The sequence below is a fragment of the Haliaeetus leucocephalus genome, unplaced genomic scaffold, assembly GCF_000737465.1.
Source record: "Haliaeetus leucocephalus isolate CR32 unplaced genomic scaffold, Haliaeetus_leucocephalus-4.0 Scaffold702, whole genome shotgun sequence".
Classification (NCBI taxonomy): domain Eukaryota; kingdom Metazoa; phylum Chordata; class Aves; order Accipitriformes; family Accipitridae; genus Haliaeetus; species Haliaeetus leucocephalus.
In genome coordinates, this window is record NW_010973138.1 from 4,331,440 (window position 1) to 4,352,443 (window position 21,004).

The following is a 21,004-nucleotide window of genomic DNA, read 5'->3' on the forward strand; positions in this document are numbered from 1 at the left end:
GTGAAGGGAGATTATAGATATAATGTGTATTACTGAATAGTATGTATATGCTTCCTTTTTTCTGTTTGTCATATCTTTTTTGATGTTACACTTGCAACAAAGTAATTGGTCATCATTTCTTTGTAACTTACCTTTCAACTGATTAAGTGGGTCATAACTTCAGTAGAAAAAGTTACATTGTTCTCATTATAAAAATTATTTGAAAGGAAGAGCAATATTCAGTTGGAGAGGGTGTATCACCATCTCCTCCTCTGCTTTAAAGAACTGTGCCTGGATGCTCTCTACTTACTGTGTAAAGACAACTTTTAGGAACTGAAAAACATCTTAACATCCTCTGAATTTTAAGATGGAGAGAACTATGTTGTGGGAGCATGTCCCAGCATTTCAATGTAGTCAAAATTGACGAAAATTAATTCCAGGAGGTATTTCTGAAATTCTTTTGCAAGATAAGGAAAAATAATTGTGTTTTGATGCATAATCATCAAGATTTAAGTAAAAAATTACATATGGCATGTTTTGACTTTAGAACTCATTACATGAAATAAGCAATTATCCATGCATTTTTCTGGTCTGGAAGATATACTTTTTTTCTTTCCAGAATGGAATTGTTGGTATTACAACTAGTTCATGTACCATAGCTACCTGACAGGAACAGCAGCTGCAGAGATAAAAGTTATCTAATTAGTTTTCCATTTTTTGACTGCATTTTACATATTGGTGTATTAGTACAATGTATTAGCTGATGGAAAAGAAAATACAGTAGCTGAAAGCAAATGCTTACTCTTATGTTTTGCTTCCTATTGAGAGAGGGGCACTTTCCCAAAGTTACCATAAGCAGTATAAGCTCCAAATTACCATAAATATTTGGGCTGCCTGTTTGAATTCCTGAGGTTTTGTTAGAAGTACCTGAAAATATTTAAGCTTGTACTTTTGTCTTTAGAATACTTCTGTCATTATTTGAAATGAGTGTAGTTGATATCAGGAATGTTTTGAACTGAGTTCAAAAGATTACAGTCTTTCATGGTAGAATACTTCATTGGAACTGAGGCATATGCTCTTTGGCTCACAAATCCTTATGATGTAGATTGCTAGAAGAGGAGTTAGTTACCTTATTCTTGCTGTGTTTTTCTCTCGTGCATCTGCTGCTGGCCACTGTTGGAGAAAAGGTGCAGATTTAAAGGGGCATATTATATTGATATGGCTGCTGCTTTGTCCTTGTATTCATATTGTTTGAGCAGCAGCGGCTTTTGACATGAGCTGCCCCTTTCTGCCAAGCATTAGTTGCTTTTTCATTTGAAAGAAAAGTTCATCAGCTCTTGCAATTATGGGAAGCTTTTCCTTCTATCTGTTTTAGCCATAGGCAACATCTGGAAAGCAACAATGTTTAATTTGGTATTTCAGTCAAATGGTACACATCAATAGCTAGCAACGATAAGGATATGCTTTTGTTATCTCTGTAGCAACCATTTCCTTTTGGAGGTGGGAGTGGACTTCAGTCTTCTCTAAATATTTTCAAGTTTTTTTTCTATCCTATGCGATCCGCTCTGTCTAATCATGGTCTCCAATTAGCAGTCCAGGAATAGCAAATTATACATTTTTGAACCGCAGTAAACCTTACTACAATTACTGCTATCCCTATTGGTGCATACAAAACAGTTTCTCCATCTGTTCAAGGATGTCTCTTCCTCTTAGACACATGATTATTTGCTGGTAGAATGTTACTTTTGCAGCCACTGTCATGTTCCTGATTTATGTAATAACACTAGCTTGACAAACTGAAAGTACACATCAAACTTTAAACTCAAAATTAAATAATAATTGCTTTGTTCTCAGTATCCTGTTTCCCCAGCTATTAAGTTCAAGAAACAGAGACCCAAATTGTCCCTATTTAACCAAGGATAAATTAATCACTAGGTGTCACAGACTGAGTATACAGACTTTGTCTGTAGCTTGAGTTCATTAGTTTGTGCGGAACTATTCTGGAAATGCATTTTAAACTCTTTTTTCGCTTTTTAGTACTGAATGAAGTAATCCCTGAAACTTTTTCCCTCAAGACAATTTGGTTTTAGAAGTTAACCCTCTGGTTTGGGACTATTAATAAAGGGCCTTCAACAAAGGTGGTTCATATTTAATCAGTTAAAAGTTCGTCTTTGGAGTTGTGCGGAGCTCGTTTTCAGTCTTTTAAAGCTTTTGCTTCGTTCTGGCCAAGTTCTTGATTTCAGAAGTGTAGTCTGGGTAGGATGTCATAGTCTTAGTCCTCATTTCTGTAAGACTCTCTTGCCCAGACCTTGGCTATTTTTCTTTTTAGCATTCAAAAGTTTAAATTCTACAGCTTTCTATAGTCAGTCAGGGGCTAGGAAATGCACAATATAGCCATATGCCTTGGGAGCTGGAATCCCCTTTCACTCACTGGCTGCTGAGCTGGAATGAAAAAATTACATTAAGCTCTACTCTTACTCCACTTAAAAGCTTTTATACCTACCTGGTCAGAAGTTTGAGGCTTGCACTGCAGTCACTAACCTTTGCAATAGACTACATTAGTGCCCATGTGCAGCAAGCATTTACTGTTTATCTAGTTTTCGGCAAGTATTTCCGTAAAGTTGTGTTTTGTTGTACCCTCCAGACTGCTGCCCCTCAAGACATTTCCTTACCTGCGTTAATACTAAATTTTAATGGGAAAAGTCTGAAAAATGAAGCCGCCATCTTTTTCAGGTGTGCTATTCAGTTGAGCCTTAAAACAGTGCAAGAGCATGTTTTCGAGCATTGTGGTTAGATTTTAGTAAATTAGTTCTCTTTGGACTACATTCTACATGAAGTGTTACCATTTGAATTAACAAATATTGCAAAGTTTTGTTTGACAGATTGGGACTTCCCTCAACTCTTTTGACAGTAATAGAGCATAAATATCCCAAAGCACAGAAACAGGTGGTTATCCTCAGAGACAAGTCAAGGGAATCCAAAGTCCTTCAGAATAAAGAATGTGCCATTGTCAAAAATGCTTCTGACTGCCTGTATTTGCTTCTGTTGACCATTTCTCATACACTGCCTTGGTCTCAAGTCTGTTCTCGTTTGCTTCTTTGAGTGCCTTGTTTCCCAAAGTCAATCCTAAACCCCTGAATTTCAGGCATGAGCTTTGACTTCTGGTGTGTTGTCTGCAGTACTCTAAGTGCTGTATGCCAAACGTGGTCTTTTGGAGTAGAAGCTAGTGATGTATATAACTTGACTAAAGTGAACTCAGCCCTGGAGTAGCTAAAGGGTTTGTCTAGATAAATGTTTGGCCTTATCCCTGTGAGGGTTAAGCATGTTGTATGTCCATCTTTAAAGCACAAATTAAATTTGTGGTTTTTTTCCCATTTATCCCTGACAATTGCAGAAATGCTTTCAGATGACTGCTCTCTAAGGAGGCTGGCTCTGAAGTTTGTTCTTGAAGCTGCCTGTGTATGAGGACACTTATAGCTATGGGAAGGTGTATTGTATGATTTGCTTACTCTCTTCTTGTTTTTCCTCTGAGGAAAAATGTTTACCTCTTTTGTTCTGAACAAGGTTTCAATCCCAGCAGATGAAAGTAAGTGTTACATCTGAACGGGCTGAAAAAGGGAGAGAAGAATTACGGTGCATTAGAAAACATACAGCTAGGATAACTGTAAATGTAGTTTGTATCATTCACTCTTACAACGTAGCATTATAGTACATGGGCATGAATACAGTATTATTTCCCCATGTTTTGTAAGAAAAATATATTAATTTGTGATAAACTGAATGTTATTGAGGCTTCCTTCAGAGTTCTCGATTTGAAATCTAAATTTTACATTGCTGTATATGTATGTATATGACGTATTTTTGAAGCATGAACGCTGAATAAAAAGCATTGGTTTACTTTTTTTTTTTAAATAATCCCATGCTGTCATGTTAATATTTTTTTAGGATCCTTGATTAGCAAGGAGATCTTAGTTAACAGCGAAAGTTAGTAGTTGTTATCTTAATACTGTTTTTTATCTTCGGAGTAGGTATACTATAAATAACATACGAAGCATGTTCTTGCCATTATAGCATATAATTTCCAAGAAATTCTTCCTTTCTAAGATGTTTCTTTTAGTATCTTTTTTTTTTTATATTTATAAACTGTTTTGTCAACCTGAATATGTTTTAGAAAGGATTAGAAAATACATGATACATGTTGAACAGTAGCTGTGCAACTTTAGAGACATAACTGTATTGTAATCTCTGAGTTGTGGTACATGTGAAAATGTGTTGTGGTTTCACCCTAATATTTCACAGACATTTCTTTAGCTCAAAAACCCCTGCAGTGTGACAGAATTGGGAGTTCTTGCTCAGAAGAAGCAAAAATGAGGTACAGCTGAAATCTTGTTGTTTGAGTTTAATGCACGTTTGCAGTACTAAGAGGAGAATCTTTGGCTCCTGTTCCACTATTTCATATTCATGAACACTAAATTCACTCACATTTTATGTATATAAACCTGCCAAAAGGCAAAACAAACCTGATGGAAAACCTTAAACTAAGAATTGTGTATTATCAGTGCTAAGAAAAAATATGTTCTTAGGTTTTATTTACTTAACTCATTCTACTACTAATTCCAAGATTTTCAACAAACAATTTTTACCTCAATTTAAAAAAAAAAAAGAAAAAAGTTTTGGTACCAAATAAAAATACTATTATGTGATAGCTGTTTAACAGAGCCAGTTTTACCAGCTGAATATATTGCATCTAATTTATTGCCCTATTAGCTGAGAACAAAATTCTCCTGTATTTTTTTTCTAGTCAATACGGAATACTTTTGAGAGTAATTTAAAATAAATGTGTACAGCATTTAGGGTTAGATTTATATCTTAATTTATTCTTCTAAACATGAGTTTTGGTTTTGTTTTTTTTTTAAACCCACTTTAATATGCATAATGTTCAGATTTTAGTGCGAAAGTGGAATGTCTTTTCCCTTCTGCCTGGCTTCTCTATACTTATTTTTAGCACAGTTGCACATATGCTCAATTTACTGTAGACTTTTCTTCAAAAAAATAACAACAGTTTTGTTACAAACTAGGTGTCATGAAGAATTAAATGGTCAAACCATAATTTATCACGCCTTTTTCTGGTAGGATAAATCAACACCTACTAGTCCTCTGATTTATCAGCCCTTTCATTGCAACGCTCATTTTTGTGAAGTGTTATGTAGTGATGTTATGTCAAAGGTAGACCTTGTTCTTATTGATCCTTTACCCTCAAAGTCAGCTTTATAGTCTGTTGCAGCAAATGTACCCCAATTACTGTGCTATGTTATGATACCAGTTTACCTTGTGTAGGTGGTCATATACAGTTTAATTTCTGAGATTAAGAGCTACAAAATACCAAATGAGATTTCGTCCTGTAATTTTTAGTATCCTTTAGTTTAAACTAAAACTTTATTATGGATGTTACGAAATTATGCTAAATATGAGGGGGTTTTGATGCATACATTCTTTGTTCCTTTCTTTTTGTGTGTGCATTTATGTGCTTAAATGTAGTTTTATGGTAACATGCGATTACAATTTTTAAAGTATGCTTGGCTTAAAACCTGGTTAAATTCAATCCTTTAGTGATTCTTGACAGAGCTGGATGTTCTGGAATAGGTTTTGACATCTGAATATGGGCTGTTACATTCAAAAGTTTTCAAATAAGGTTTGAAACTGACTTGGCAAGTGTTTGCAAAGGATTTAAACATGTGTTTAGTATGTCATCTTGCTCTGCTACCTGCATCACAAAACCTGCAGTTTTGTTTTGGTAAAACTGATACTGAGCCTAAACCTGTTTTTTCAACTTGCATCATGCATTGATGGTGCATTTGTAATTATTAGAGGAGTACTTGTTTTCCTGTTGTTGTATGTGAATATGGAGCTGACTTATTCAGTGTTAATATAAGTTAATGAAATATTTTAGAATATTTTTAATACAACTCTTTTTTTTTTTTAACCATAAAACACAGATGGAATTTTAAATAACTTTTTTTTATTAGAAACGTTGCACGGGTCTCAAAATCAGCACAGGCCACAGTAAATTAGTGCAATGTTGTAAAATACTGCTTCATCAAATTAAGGAGTTTTTGTTTAAGTAGACTTTTGGCCTTTCAGAATGGAATATGGTTCGCTTTCATACGTAATGTGCTTTTTTCATATGCATGGACGGCTTCAGGTTTTTTTAAAGATACGCTTTCAGTTCTGGATGACGTTTAGCCTTTGACCCAGCCACTTTTTTACAATAAACAGTTTGTTGATGAGAGCAGCTGCTGGGAAGATTGCTTCCAGACTGTTCTGTTGCAGCTGAGTAAGAAAAGCGAAAGCCAGCATGCACCTTACGGCGTTGCTCTGCTGTCCTCCCTGTTCCTCCGCTCAGCTCTGGTTTGCGTTGAGGACAGTGCAGTGGGGCCTTCTGCAGCTAGCCTCGTCCTGCGGCTGCGAAGGCTGTGAGGGACCATAAATGGCAGTACTTTCTCAAAACTGAGAAATCAAAACAAACGTGTTCTGCTTAGGGCAGTACACATTCACTCATTTTTATATTGTTCCCTCCTTTTAAGAATTTTTTATGCTTTTTTTTGCATATAACAATAAAGAAAAAATGCGATTGCCTCATTTCCTGTATTTGTTTTGCATGACTGAATGATAGCATGTGCCTTCTAGTAACTTAATACCTAAGCATAGCACTGTGCTAAAAACAACAGAGAGATACTGATACAAAAAACTTGACATGAAGACCATTTTCCCTTTTCATTGCTAGTTGGTTTCCTTTTATCTTATTTTTAACCTTATTGACAGCATTCTTTTCTCTACAGAAGGTAACTTCTGATATATTTTTCATTAGTTGGTGAATTCTGACCTGGGCCCTGCAGCCTGTTTGTAGAATGGACTGCTGCACATTGGATAAATTAATTTTCTGCCTGCATACTGTGCTTTTTAAAACTAAATTTAATTTTGGATTCAAATTTAGGCACAGATTTATGAGCAGTTGCTGGACATGTAGACTGGGAATGGGTTGAAATCTAAGATGCTTCATGTTCAAAGAAACGTAACTGCAATAAAAAGGATAAGGATACCTTGCAACACTTTGTTAAAAATCTTTCCCTTTTTTGGACGAGGTATTCCATGTTATCAGTTGGCAAAACAGACCCACTTCTATATGTGACTATTTCTACTCCCCATACTGCTGAGATGTTGCACTGTATAACTGTTTATGTAATGTAATACTTGTTTTTAAAAACACACTGAAGCGTGGAGACAAAAATAAGGAACTTGGTCTCTGGAATGATCTTTCAGAAGTGATTAGCTTTTTCTGCCTCTCTTTAGAAAGTATATCACAGATTAAAATAACTACCCAAACCACTAGAAACTCCTAAAAATCCGTCTGGGTGTGAATTTAAAAAGTTACCAAACCCTGCCATCTTTCTAAATGCCCTTCCATATTTTACACAATCGACTCATGTTTTGCACCCTATCTGGGTTTAGAAAATATAAAAAGATTATTAATAAACTGAAACAGATTTCCTATTTATGTAGTATCCTGACAACGCATAGCAAATATCAGCCAAGTAACTACAGAAGTTCATGAGAACATGAAATGAGAATGCACCTTGGTTGTACTATAATAAAATCTTTATGAAGTTCTTTGGGGGATGGGGAAAGGAGGGAGTGGAGAACTGGGGAATTCTCTCCTTCCTAAATCTTCCTAATCTTGAAAATAATGGCCCTCTGTGTGCTGAATAGCATAAGAGAGATGCACAGATTCTCCCCTAAGTTAGCCTAGAAGAGTGACCTCAGCTAAAATATGTCTTCCTATTAATATAATATGCAAAACAAATGAAAATATTGTAATTAATCTGGAGATAGATTAAAATCAGCCAGTGGGGCCATGGAAGGAAACATCTAGCTTGCAGAATTTTTATCTATTTCCTTGAACAAGGAGTGAACTTTGAAATTAATTATAAGCAGTTAATATTAAGAGAAAAGTTTTATATATGCTTTCTGAAAATGAATTTGAATACTTTATATATTTCAAATCATATTTTGAACATGTTGTGAATAGCCTGTGTTTTACAGTTCTGTTTATTCTTTTTGTTTCAGTTGATAAAAAAGTCCATCTTCAACTTTACACTTAAGTCTAAAAGGGCAACTATTAAGGACTCCAGGCATTGATGTGTACTTTGGTAATGTTATTACATATTAATGACATCTGAACAGTATTGAAATAATGATTAGGACTATCTAATGAATTAACCTGGTTGTCTGGTTAGAGACGCTGGCTTTGACACACAAACACAAATAATACATCTGCTATCTACAGCTTTCCTAAGTCCTGCTGAACTTGCAGAAGATGGCCGCTGCGGCTTAATTGCCAGTATTGTTTTTCTTGAGATGGAAGAGCAACCTTTCTCCCATCTCTGTGATTGTTTCTATGGAAGAAGTTACAGCAGGCCTATTCTTCATCCTCTTCCAGTTCCTCTGTAAGACCGTGATCGTCAAGAGATTATCCTCTTTCCTCATCTGATCTATCAAGTTTTGGGTGGTTTTTTTTTTTTTCTCCTTTCTTCAGTCTTTTCCTAAGGATAAAGACATTGTACTGGGTTTCCCTCCCTTGTAAAATGAAGTAATACCTTTTGATGAATGATTGTAGTACTAAACAGTATTTATAAAATGTTTTACAAAGCCTCAGTAAAAGGTAATATATACATGCTAAGGTTTGAAAACAATAAGGATAGTATGTAACTTCACATTTTTCCTGCACCTTCTGTATATTTACAGTAAGGTTTTTTGGTGCAATTTAATATTTATTTATTTATTTATAGCATTTTTCTCTATTGACTAAGTATGAACATGATTTTAAAACGGGGCCATGGTTGTGTTATGAAACTGTCATCAGCTTCAGATCTCAAAGTATGGCATTATTACAGGAAGTAAAAACACAGGCAGCATCAGAAAAGCATTTTGTGTGCCTCATTAGTCAGAAATGTCTGCCAAAACCTTGCCCTCTTGTGCTAATAGCTGACTTTTCCTGCTGCTGGCCTCCTAAGTCACTAGCATTCGGGGCTGGAGTTGCCACTGTAGATGTGGTTTTTGCTGGCACCAACCTACGGCTTACTACCATGTTGGACTTCAGTTTGTTTCTGTTGGATTCAAGAGATACTATGGAAGCTCTCCAATGGCTAATTTAACACCTTCAAACTTGTAGGGTTGTTGAGCAAAGCTGTGTAATACAAGGAGGATGTATTTTTTTTGTGTATATGTATATGCGTGTGTGTATTTTTATATTCTACAGTTGAAATCAGATTCCAAAGGCTGTGGACTCTTTATTAAAATATGTTCTTTTCTATCAGTGCTGATACAGAATTCATATGAAATATATACATTTGAGATCATACCTGAACCGAATAGCACTTACTTGGAAACAGCCAATTCAGAAAAAAAAGGTTAGCCATATTGAAGGTGTGATGTCTATAAATGTGGTTGTGCTCCAAACGGACTATTCATGTGCTCCTCTAAAAGATTGGTACTTTATGCTTGTGTGATCTTCACTTGTCTGCAGTTGTTAAATATATATGCATATGTGATTTAGTCAGTACATCAACTGGTAATATATGAATCAATGCATCAACTGCAAACTTTTTTAAAGTACAGTGAAGCAAAAATAGAGGTAGTTCATTGGAAATGATTACATTTTATGCAAAGGAAGGAGAAAAATTGTTAAATTTTGTTCTAGCTATGTATCCAGAAAGTGAATACTTGGCCTCACTTACTCAACAAGCAACAGCTAAAATAGAGTATTATATTACAGTCACAATATTGAGTCACCGGGTAGAGCATCAGTAGTTAAAATTATCTCATTTTTCCTCCCAAGAAAGGAAAGAGCTGACTGATGTATAATGTTTGTTTGTTTTATGACATTATATTTTTAGCTTTCATTTAGTTTTGCCTCCATGTTTTTAATAGAAACCAAATGAATTTAGGCTGTGACTGAATTTTGTCTTAACAAAGAATTCCATTGATACAGAGTTTAAGACCTATCGTCACAGAGTTTGATAGAAAAGAGCAGCTCCCAAACATGCCCAATGAGAGAGATACTTGCATATATATGTGTGTGTATATGAGCGTACATATAAAAATAAGAAAATACATCAAAATTCTCTCTCTATATAAGTAGAATGTAAGAATAAAGTCTTGGATTTGGGATTATTTTGAACCATTATAACTGAAAGTTTATGTGCTTTGTGCATAAGTCTCATTGGTTGATAGGGCCCAGGTGCAAATAAAATCTTCTCCATCAGGAGCTGTAATTTTCTGTTATTTTATACTACAACAGAGAAGGGTCCTTATGCAGCTTTTTTTTGTGTCTTATGTCTCCCTCTTTTCTCCTTTTTGTTCAGTTTCAACTACTAAGTAAGCATTAGGAAAAAGTGAAACTAATTATTACAAAAATAAAAAGAATTTTAAACAGCAAAAGAAAACTTCCGTTACGTAACAGTTTCTTCACACAGCTGACCAAACTCTTAAAATCATAGAAAGCAGGTGTTAGATCATAAACAAAATACAGCTTTTACTCTTCCTTCTTTACGTTACAATTACCATTTAAACTTTAGTTCAACAACTTGCAGTGTCAGACCTCCAATCCTTGATACAGTGACCCCTAATAAATCTTTGTGCTGATCAGTGGAGGAGCTGAGGGTATGTAGTATGCAGTAGCTTAACTCTCTATTTCTCTGAATTTTGTGACTTAACATCCACTATATCTCCCTATCCACTCAGAACAGCTTTTCATTCAGTGACACTTTCAGTCTGATAATCAAAATTCTGCTTTTTGATCTGTTTGTCCGTGGGTACCAGATCAGTGAGGCTGTCACTGCTTTGAAATTTCGTATCTCTCCATGCTTCTGACTGAGAGGATTTAAGTTGTGCTTTGGAGTGCTGGGGAAGAATTTGTTAGTAAGAAGTGGTGGTAGTTCCTGTTGGTCTAGTGCTTTTGGTAATTGTTTTTTACGATGCATTGAAAATATATTGTGCTTTTACCGTTTAAAATCTGGGTAGAAAAATTTTCTCATTATAAATATTAAATTTGTAGTTGATTATTTTAACTGTGAAAAGCTGATTAGCTCTCTTGTTGCCAAGTTGTTTGGTTGATGTGTCAAATTTCATTCTTACTTTAAGAGAGAAGGCAATATCTTTGCTTTAGAGAATGTACATATAAAATGCCATTTGAAAAATAAACAGTTTTAGAGGACGTTAAATTTGGCTTGACTTCAGTTCTCCTATCCAAAACTGATGCAGTAATGATGAATAACAATTTCAGAATACATTTGTGCTACCCTAAAACAAGTGTAGTTATTATATTTACAAAGTATGTTACTGGTAATATGCGTAATACAGATTTTAGTACAATTGTCTGCAGCTACTTACACATAAATTGTTGTCTGTGCCTGAATAAGTGACAGCTACAGCTTTTTTAGTGGCATACTCCTTTAAAGCTTGTACCTGCATGTTTTTGGATTTTGATAATGGTCAGGGTAAGCAGTGGCCAGGAGTTTGGGTGTTCCTTACCTTGTGTTGGGTGCCTTGCTTGACACACCTGATCTGGTCCCAGAGGTGTGGAAGGCCAGACAGTTCCTGAACCAACCCTTTTCATTTAAATGGCCACCAGAGGTTGCTGCAGAACGGCAGACGTGGCTGGGGATGGGGTTTGAATTCAAAGCTCAATCCTGAATTTAACAACAAATCGCACAGTTAGGTTCTGACGTGATTATATTCCTTTTAAATGGAGTTGAAGCAGAGGTTAACCCTGACTTCTTATAAAATGTGATTATTTCATTATACAAAAATGTACTTCTCTGTGTGCTAGTATAATTGTGGGGACCAAAATGCATTGGTTCAGCATCCGTGTTTCTGTAACTTTGTGTGAAGGAGGTTCTTAAAACAAAAATTATTTTTTCTAGCATGAACTTGGACAGCACTTGAAACTTTGCTTTATTAAAAATGTAAAAATGTATTTTTTAGGAATTTTTAAAATCAACTGTTCTTGATTATGTATTACTCATGTTTATATTTTTGATCAGCTCAATAAACGTGTACGTTATGGGAAAAATTAGCTTCATAATTATACACATGTAACAATTCTTAAATGGTTCAGTATGCATTAGAAAAAAGAAAATTAAATCAAGAAGTAAACCTAAAAACTATGGGGAAAAACTCACCTGAAAGAATGTACTCACGAGGATAAATGGTAGGAATTGTGTGGCATATTTGTAATAATGTAACATCACACATAAATGTATGCTATTTCAGTCTTTTCAGAAAGTGTGCTGTGGCAAAAGTACACCAGACATTCTGACACATAGAACTGAGCACTTTCATTGTTTGTTTAGAATGTAATAATACTTTAAGCACCTTTATTTTTTAACTTAATGTCTGTTTTTGTAAGTCTGTAAACCCATCTTTAAGTGAGTTAAAATTATGTTTTTGTGTCTAGGAATTGCACGCTCAATTATACTAAATGAATTTCTGTGTTTGGAAAGCAATAGGAAAATGCACTTTCTGATTAAGCACAGTTTTTCCATATACTCCCTGACAAGAATGAAAGCTATAATTTTTCTAAATATCTGTTACAGCTAATACGTTACTCTGTGTGTGTGTAAAACAAGTAGGATAGTGTGTAAAGAATTTAGCAGCAGTCTTTCAAAGCTATGATATTACGCTAAATGAAGATAGAAGTGCTTCATGCTGATCAGTCAGAGAAATGCTCATAAAACTTTTAATGCCACATCATCATTTACGATGCATACACACACACACAAAAAAGGAAGAAAATACTTAAAGCATATTTTATCCAAGAAGTTAGATAGAAAGAGTTCAGACGGAGCTTTAGAAAACCAAGAAATGAGAAGTAATTTCTCTGTAACTAAAATTTTGCTACTGAGTCACTCTTAGATCATCCTCAGTTTTAGAAGCTAGTGCCTGATTGCATTTGAAAAGAGGCTGTTCCTTTCTTCGTGTTATGCTCTGCTGCCCATACTACAGAGCTGCAAACCAGTAAGTCTGCTGACATTCAAAGAACGTCACACAAGAAGCAGTGTCTGTGTGAAACTCGAGAATGTGTAGTTTCTGAGGATGGAAAAATCTATAAAAAGGTGTTAGGAACAGGACCACTTTTCTCATTCCTTCTTAAGATATAACAATGGGATTTGGAAAATTGGAGCAATTCCTCAGATAGATAACTATTTATAGGAAGTTTGCTTTTAATTGTGGGTTGTGGGTTTTAAAGGGTTGGGCTGGAGCTCAGAGACATCTTATTCAAGGGCAAGAGAGCTTAGTCCTGTCTTCAGCACTCACGTAGGAAACACTCATATTCTGGTTCCCAGATATGGCAGTAATGGGAAGGAGAGGCATATATTTGGTCAGAAGTTTTTTATTTAAAAGTCAAATGTCTTCCTCTTAAAAATTTAAAGGCAAGAATCACTAGTACATTATTTTCAGTAGAATAGAAACCACAATTTTTGTGGTTTCGTATATTGTATAAATGACCACTCTGACTCTAGAAGGAGAGCTCTTCGAAATTTAAGCAACATGCTTAGCAAAAAGAAGTCCCAGCATCTGTGTTCGTGGGCTGTTAACTTACGGTTTCTAAAGACATGGCAAATGTTTCACATCAAATCTCTCAAAATAGAATTAGATATCTCCAGAAAGAGTTCTATGAATGTGTAACAGTTGTTTCAGGGTGTCACCAGACAGGTAATAATCCTAGTAATTCATCTCTTCATTTCACATTCAAAAAAATGTATTTCTAAATAACCTAAAATAAAGGAGAGAAAAATCAAAGTTTTGCTATGTAGCCATATAAAATTATATATGTATGTACATGTATATTTCACATTTAAAATCTTTTGCACAGAAATGTGTGCTAGCTGTGCCACTGACTGGGACAAGGACAACAGAGCATATATACGACTGCATTTCATACACTGGTAGAATTTTCGTAGTTGTGTGCATTCTTGAGTTACATGCTTCTCTTAGCTAGCTAATTAACAGCCACTTTTGTCTATATTTAAGGTAATAGCAGTGAAGCTTCTGTTAGCTGAAGATATGAACAATTTTAGTAGGTATTCTACTGAGAAATCAGTAAATGTTTTTCTTAGCTGCTGCTTTATCCTTCAGATCGAGTCTTAGCAATGGACTAAAGGACTTCCAGCAAAGAAACTTAGCATGTTGAAAAACCTGCATAATACAGATGAATGTGTGCACTCCATGCTTCAGTATCTAGGAGAACCACTACAAATGCTGTTACAGGGAAAGATTAAGCCTAATTAATCTGCAAAGGAGCATGGTCTCAAGTCTAGGAAGACAGTACGTAGTAGTCAGGCGAGGCTGGACTAGAATAAGTAGCAGAAGTTGATCTTTGAAGAGGACATGGAGTTAATTTTCCTATTTTGCAGTAGAAGATAATTGCTTGAATAAAAATATTCTCAGAAGAATGTATGTCTTCACACGTGGTGGTCTGCATTTCTATGCCTTATTTTATTTCCCTTGCTCACAGGAAATCCATCTTGCTTTTCTGAAATGGCTCGAGGGAAATGTAGATGCTGAAGGATTAAGAGCATCCAGCAAGGTGTCTCTTAAATTTGTTTCATCCTGTGAATCAAAAATGGAATTAACTCCATCTCTCATGCCAGTCATCACTGAGATGGGAAGGTTCTCATCAGAACATTTCAGCCTGAAGACATATCAACAGAATCTTCAAACAAAGAAACTTGGAAAGATTCTTCTTTTTACTGAAGTTACCACAACAACAATGAATCTTCTAGATGGGTAAGATAGTGATCTAGACCATACTGAATAAACTTTCTGATCTGGAATTCACAATTATAGTAACACACAATGTTCAGAAAGAATCTTCTTTCTCTTTGGTTTCTTTTTTGCCTACAAGTTAGCCAAAGGAAAAAAAAAAAGCCGATTATCTTCTAGATAGGACACAAAATAGAGATCTTGGTGTTGACAGAATATTAATTGATAATGTATAAAATACTAAGCCATAAAGGGTAGAAATATCTGAATGTGACAACTTTTTACTTGGCGGTGGATTTTAATCGTTATTCCTCTTGCAAACCATGAACATCACCATAGGAAAGTTCAAGGTAGTAAATGTGCATATTTGGGAGATTACATGCATTTTCTAGTACAAGTTATCTTCTAAGCTAGTTGTTTGACAAAAGTAATACCAAGTAGACTGTGGCCTTAATTTTAAGATTACTGTGTTCTCTTATTCCCTTTACTGAATATTTCACCAAAATGCTCTTTAGTGGTTTATTTGGGTTTTTTTTAAACATCGATTAGGGTTATGCTAGACATTCTTTCATCATCGCATAGATGACCCTTGTGAATGAGTTGTGGGATACCTTTGAGAAGGTAGTTCATTACAGTTTTGAGTGGGATTAAGCGATATGAAAATCACAGTTACTAAATCTTAGGTTGGAGTCTATGTACAAAGACTATACTGTTTCATGAACAGTCTGATGGAAAAAACTGTCTTTGGGAAGTTGTTGCTCTTCAGGACAGATTATTCTATGTGTGTTTCTACCTGCAGCTATAACTTTTCTTGGCAGCTACTTTTGAGTATCAGTGTTAATTTATCTGCAGAAATTGCAGATGAATTTTACTGTTGAAAATAACCTCAGGAATTTTGGGTTGGATTTTTTTTTTTTAATAAACATCATCAGTTAAATCATCTTGAATGTTATTGTAACTGATTAGTTAACCAGCAATAATAGCTTCAGTTCTCAGCTAGAGAGCCTAAATTGTGAGACTGATATAAGTTACAGAATATGCCTTCTTGCAAGTAATAAAGGTGATTTGTTTTAGAATGTACATGCACAAAATCTGTGAATGAGGATGCATTATAACAGTATTAAAGTAAATCAGTTTGTAGTCTTACAGTTGACACTGATAATTTGTGCTGAAGTATTGCAATTTAGAGACAGTTGGAATCAAATACAAATTTCTTTTAATTCCAAGCTATTCTCTGTGTGTGCATATGTGCTCGTGCACACACATTAAAAAAATGTTGCTATCTAATTTTGCCACTCCCCTTCCCCCAGATATACATCCTCATCCTGCAGCTGATTTTGCAGTGGCTTTTGGACATAGACAGACATGCTAGTTCAATAAGAAGCCACAAAGAAAAGAGTTATTTTATAGAAGCATTTGTAGCATTTGCTTCTTAATTTTTAGTATTCACAGCATGTTCAGCCCACTAGATTGAAAGCAGAAGTACTGTGAAGAAACCGACAAAGTGATAATTTAATAGGTCAAGACCTTTCTTCTGTGACAGTTGTTTTTGGTGGTGGTTCTCAGTAACATTATTCACACATCTCAGTAAGATGAGGTATATAATTCAGAGGTTTGTGAATTTATTTAGATATCACAAGCTAAATAGAATCATGTCTGCCAACTTATATATGATTATATTATCAAGAAAGGCAAGACAGCTAAGAGAAGTGGTCTTGGTTTTCCAGTGACTGTGGAACCTTTACTCTCTTATCTTTAAAGTGCTGTACCAGCAGAGTGGTCAGCACTCAGGTTGCTTTTTTACATTAAGTAGTCCAAATGTAATGAAGTGTTTACAGATGTAGGTCTTCAAGATTTTCCCCATCATGATGCAGCTTGAGTAGTCAGTTTTCAGGTAAGGTGTAAACTAGAAGTCCTGGCTCTAAGTAGCTTATACTGGGAAGATGATCTCAGTCAGATTACAATTCAAACAATTAAATTTATCTTACAGAAAGACCTTTGTTTTAATAAATTAAAATACTTGTCTTAAGTATTATGGTTGATGTTATGGTAAATACTTTGTTGTCATGAATAATAGAATAATGTAGTCCATGTGATTTGCAATTCAGCACAGTACCTCGAGTGTTCACAGATGATAGCATTTCATAAATCACTAGAAATTGATGCAAATACCTATTAGGTAATTTTTATTGAAGAAAAAAGTTGTCAGGTTTTTAAGGTACTTCCAAATGAACCAATATGAATTTGTTAGGATATGTGTATGACACTTTTTTCTAATTACCAATTCTGAAGGAAAGGAAAACATATATCAGGAAAAAAGATTTTCTTTGCTTGAACCAAAACCAGGTATCTATTGTTCATTCGTGATTCCCAGAAAAAAAATTGCAATACTGTGTTTATGTAATCATGTATTGCAATAAGTGCTTGTTATGTGATAGACTCTCTTAGGGTCTCTCAAATTTTACCGAGTTTGTGATGATTGAAAATACCATACAGACACCTCAGGAACTTAATTAGTGTGATTAGTATAAATTTAGTTAGTAAATTATTTATTTAGTAAATCATAAATAAATTCAGCATTTAACTTTCATGATTTTACATTTTCTTATACCTTGTGCACCAACTGAATATCAAACTATTGTCCCTCTTTCTTTCCAGTTCCCCAAACCTTCATACCCCCCCAAAATTAAGATGTGGAAGGAGAAAGTGGGCTGGAACTAATTTAATGGCTGAGCAACCTCACAGTGGAGAAACAGCCGGAGCCTAATAGGGGTCTTTGTCTGCATTTCCACCCTGGCTGGTAACGTGCCAGTCAAAAGTCAAGCAAGAGAAACAGGTGGAAACTATTAGACCTGTCATAAAGTTTGAAAAATTGATTCTGGAGGCTAAGTGAATAGATTGAACTTGACAGTGTTGTCCTAAAGATTCTAAGGGAAAATTCTGTAGTTTAATTTGGGATCTCTTGATTGTTCATTAGCTCTCCAGATGGCAGGTCTTGGCAGTTTCCGTATTAACGTACACACTGTATTATCACTGGTGTCCATTTATGTGTCCTAAGGTAACAAACGAAGTGTGAATTCACCTGTAGGTGTCTAAAATTAAATGGCATTAGTCTAATTATAAAATAAAGATTTGTTTAAATGTCATATAGTTTTAAATGATCAATATTGCTTTTATGATTTCCTGTTAAAAGCCTTATTTGAACCATTTGAGGCTATTTTTAAAAGCATTTCCACTTGTATTTCTTAAACTAAGATTTAAAATCCTTACCAAAGATTAGAAGCTTCCTTGTTATTTCTCTAAAAGGAAATTCTTTCTGTAAGTTTCAGTTCAGAAACCTTGTCTTCAAAGATATTTATCCTAATGCCAATTGAACAGGTTAACCTTGCCAGAAGCAGTTCCACTTTCTCTGTCTCCTCTCCTCAGAGCATGCCTGGGATTGCATGATTTAAGATGAAACCATTATTTTTTGAGGATGCATCTGATATAGTGATACAGGTGTTACATTGTAGAGACATAGTTACTGGACTCACAAGACCTGAGACTGATAAGGAAATATTTCTAGCACACTCTTAATTGGCTGGAATGGTTTCACAAGCATTTCATTAAAAGATAAACTAATTAGATCTACATTTCAGTTTTATTCTTTACTGGCACCTTATATCCTGTTTTAATGTTTTAGTTGGCAGAAGATTTGATTTATACATGATTAAGCCAGCATGTGATATATTCTATATGAAATGCCATTGTGGATTCCTTTTCCCCAATATTTAAGAAGCACAAAGTGCCGTTGTTAGGAAGAGTTTGACACAAAAATGGTGAATTTTAGTGGAAATGAAATGTGGGATGAAGTTGCTTTCATAATTGCTGAATAGGATATTTAAATAAAATGTCAGCTTAGAATAAACAATTTCCAAACAGTTAAAAGCTTTGAAAAAGAAAATCCTTTACATCATTGGTGCCCCTTTAGTTTTTCTTTATGCTTTTCTAGATTAATATTGTTTAATTTTTTAAAATTGTACTACAGCTCTAATTTTGGAAAGGGAGCATTAGGACTCACTTTAAAACTCTTGTTTTAGTTGTATTCAAAAATGTGTGCTGCTAATGCAGGTATGAGTGAAAAGTAAGAGCAGCGCATAGTTGAAGGAAGTTGGAATGGCACTTCGGAGGCACAAGCAGACAAGTTGGGATTGACAAATTATATTTTATTCTTAGTGATTATTTTTTTTCCCAAATCCTTGTGATGTGTTACTCTATGTAAAGACAGTGGCCTCATGTTTAGTCATTGCATGCACCTCGGTGATCTCCCTTATTCTCTCTTCAAACTATATATTTTAGAAAACAAATTAAAATCAGGTATGTTGTGGGGAGTGGGTTGAAATGTCATTTGAAGGTAGAAACTTGGCATTAACGTAGCCTTTGCAAAATATGCCATACAGTCACAGTGCTTGTTTTCATTTCATCATCAGGCAGGCGTACCTGTTTAAAGCCTCCCTTCTCAGATACTTGTCTCAGAATTCCACTAGGACTGTAACTACAAGTCAGAATTATTCCTCTTACAACTATTGGCTCAACTTGATTGACCATTTTCTTAAAAGCTATGGAAATTGTTTACTACTTTTAATATTATTTTAGCTAGCCATGCCTCATCATCTGGGTTCAGGTGGGTGGAGGAAGCTGTTTTGCTGTAATAGTCAAAACCAACGGCAAGCTGCGTCACAGACCTTGTGGTTTCCTTTCTTGAAAACGTATGTGTTGTTGAACTACAAAGTCTTCAAAGAGTAATCTTTGTCTTTTTAGCATGGTGAGACTATCCTCGTACGTTGTCTGCTATAAATAAATGTTTTATCCCCAACATTAACAGTTTGTAAAAATTAACCCCCTACACCCTTGTCCCTCAAGAATGCATGTTGGAGAGCTGGAAAATACCATGGTGGGCAGGAAGGATGCCTTTCTCTCAAGAAAGAGGCATTGATGGTGGATACTTTAAAAATGTGTGCTGATAAATTGGTCAGTTGCATTTAAATGGTGTATGCATTTTATAGATAATCTTTTCTACAGATACATAACCAAAAATATTTTATCAGTTTGGATAATGAGTACTTCTTTGTGCAGAGAGCTCTCACAATAGTTCAGATTGGTTTTAAAAGCTTAGATACCTTGGGTTTGTTTGTTTGTTAAACTGTTGTGTGGGATAGGAATGCTTTGCTTGATGAGTGTCTATGAAGTTAAATACTAGTGGCAATAGATCTGCTCTTCAAGGAATTTTATGCTTTTAATCTACATCCGTCCCATTTAACTTAGCCTTGATATAATATCATCTTCCTTTGTTCTTTTTGTCATTGGGCTTACTAACTTTTAAACTTCTGGGTTTTTTATTTATAGGGTTGAAGGGCTTTTTATTCTCAAAAGATGAAAGTTAGTGCATTGGAATAGCTGCTTCCATGTCTGTTTTCCTTAAGGGGTTTTTTATATTCAATATTTTGTGCCTTCCTTTAGTGATAAAGATTAGCTCAAATAACTGAATATGTTTGTTTCCCTTAAATCAAATCAAATTAATTTCAACAGTAATTTTTGCTAATTTAGTTTGAAATGTATAATATTTCATACTTTATTCTTCCATTCACTTATTGGTAGTGTTTTGCATCATCCAGTGTTAGAGAAAGCTGTCCTTCAGCCTCATAATAAAAGATCATGCAGGAATTTTTGTAATACAGCCAAGAGTCTGTTCCCTTCCTCGCCTGTAGAAAGGGAGGAATTCGGAAGTTTTTGGCACTGATTTGGTTCTGTGCCATTCCCAGACTCTTCTCTGCAATACCATTTTTCATTACATGCTTGCTGAAAGATTTCTGTATTAGGATTTGTCATCTCCTTTGCGTCAATTTTCCGTGCCTTTCTTTCCACCTGTTGTGAACAGTTCTTGAGGGTGCTAAACAATTAGGTCCCTATTTTCCTGTCACGCACCTTGTGTGTCTGATTTTTCATGGAATTGAAGACAAAATATGTTCCTCTTTATTTTTTTGTTACGTAAAATTAGTAGATTTTCTTCCTGTTAATGAAGTGGGCCCCCTGCTTGCATGGTTTCTGTCAGTGCAGGGGGAGGTTTGGCATTCCCAAAGGGGATTGAGTCACAAAAAAAAGATACCCGTTTTGCAGAGCAATTAACCCACGTTGAACTCTTATAGTAAGTATATTGTGTTAC

The 21,004-nt window shown here is 35.0% G+C and overlaps 1 protein-coding gene across 1 annotated transcript in view; it reads left to right on the forward strand.

The window, feature by feature from the left end:
* HLCS (holocarboxylase synthetase (biotin-(proprionyl-CoA-carboxylase (ATP-hydrolysing)) ligase)) overlaps nucleotides 1-21,004 on the forward strand; it is a 127,841-nt gene that overhangs the window by 33,217 nt on the left and 73,620 nt on the right. The window contains exon 6 of the mRNA XM_010580339.1: nucleotides 14,555-14,826. Within this exon, the coding sequence (XP_010578641.1) occupies nucleotides 14,555-14,826 (272 nt within the window). The remainder of the gene's footprint in view (nucleotides 1-14,554; nucleotides 14,827-21,004) is intronic.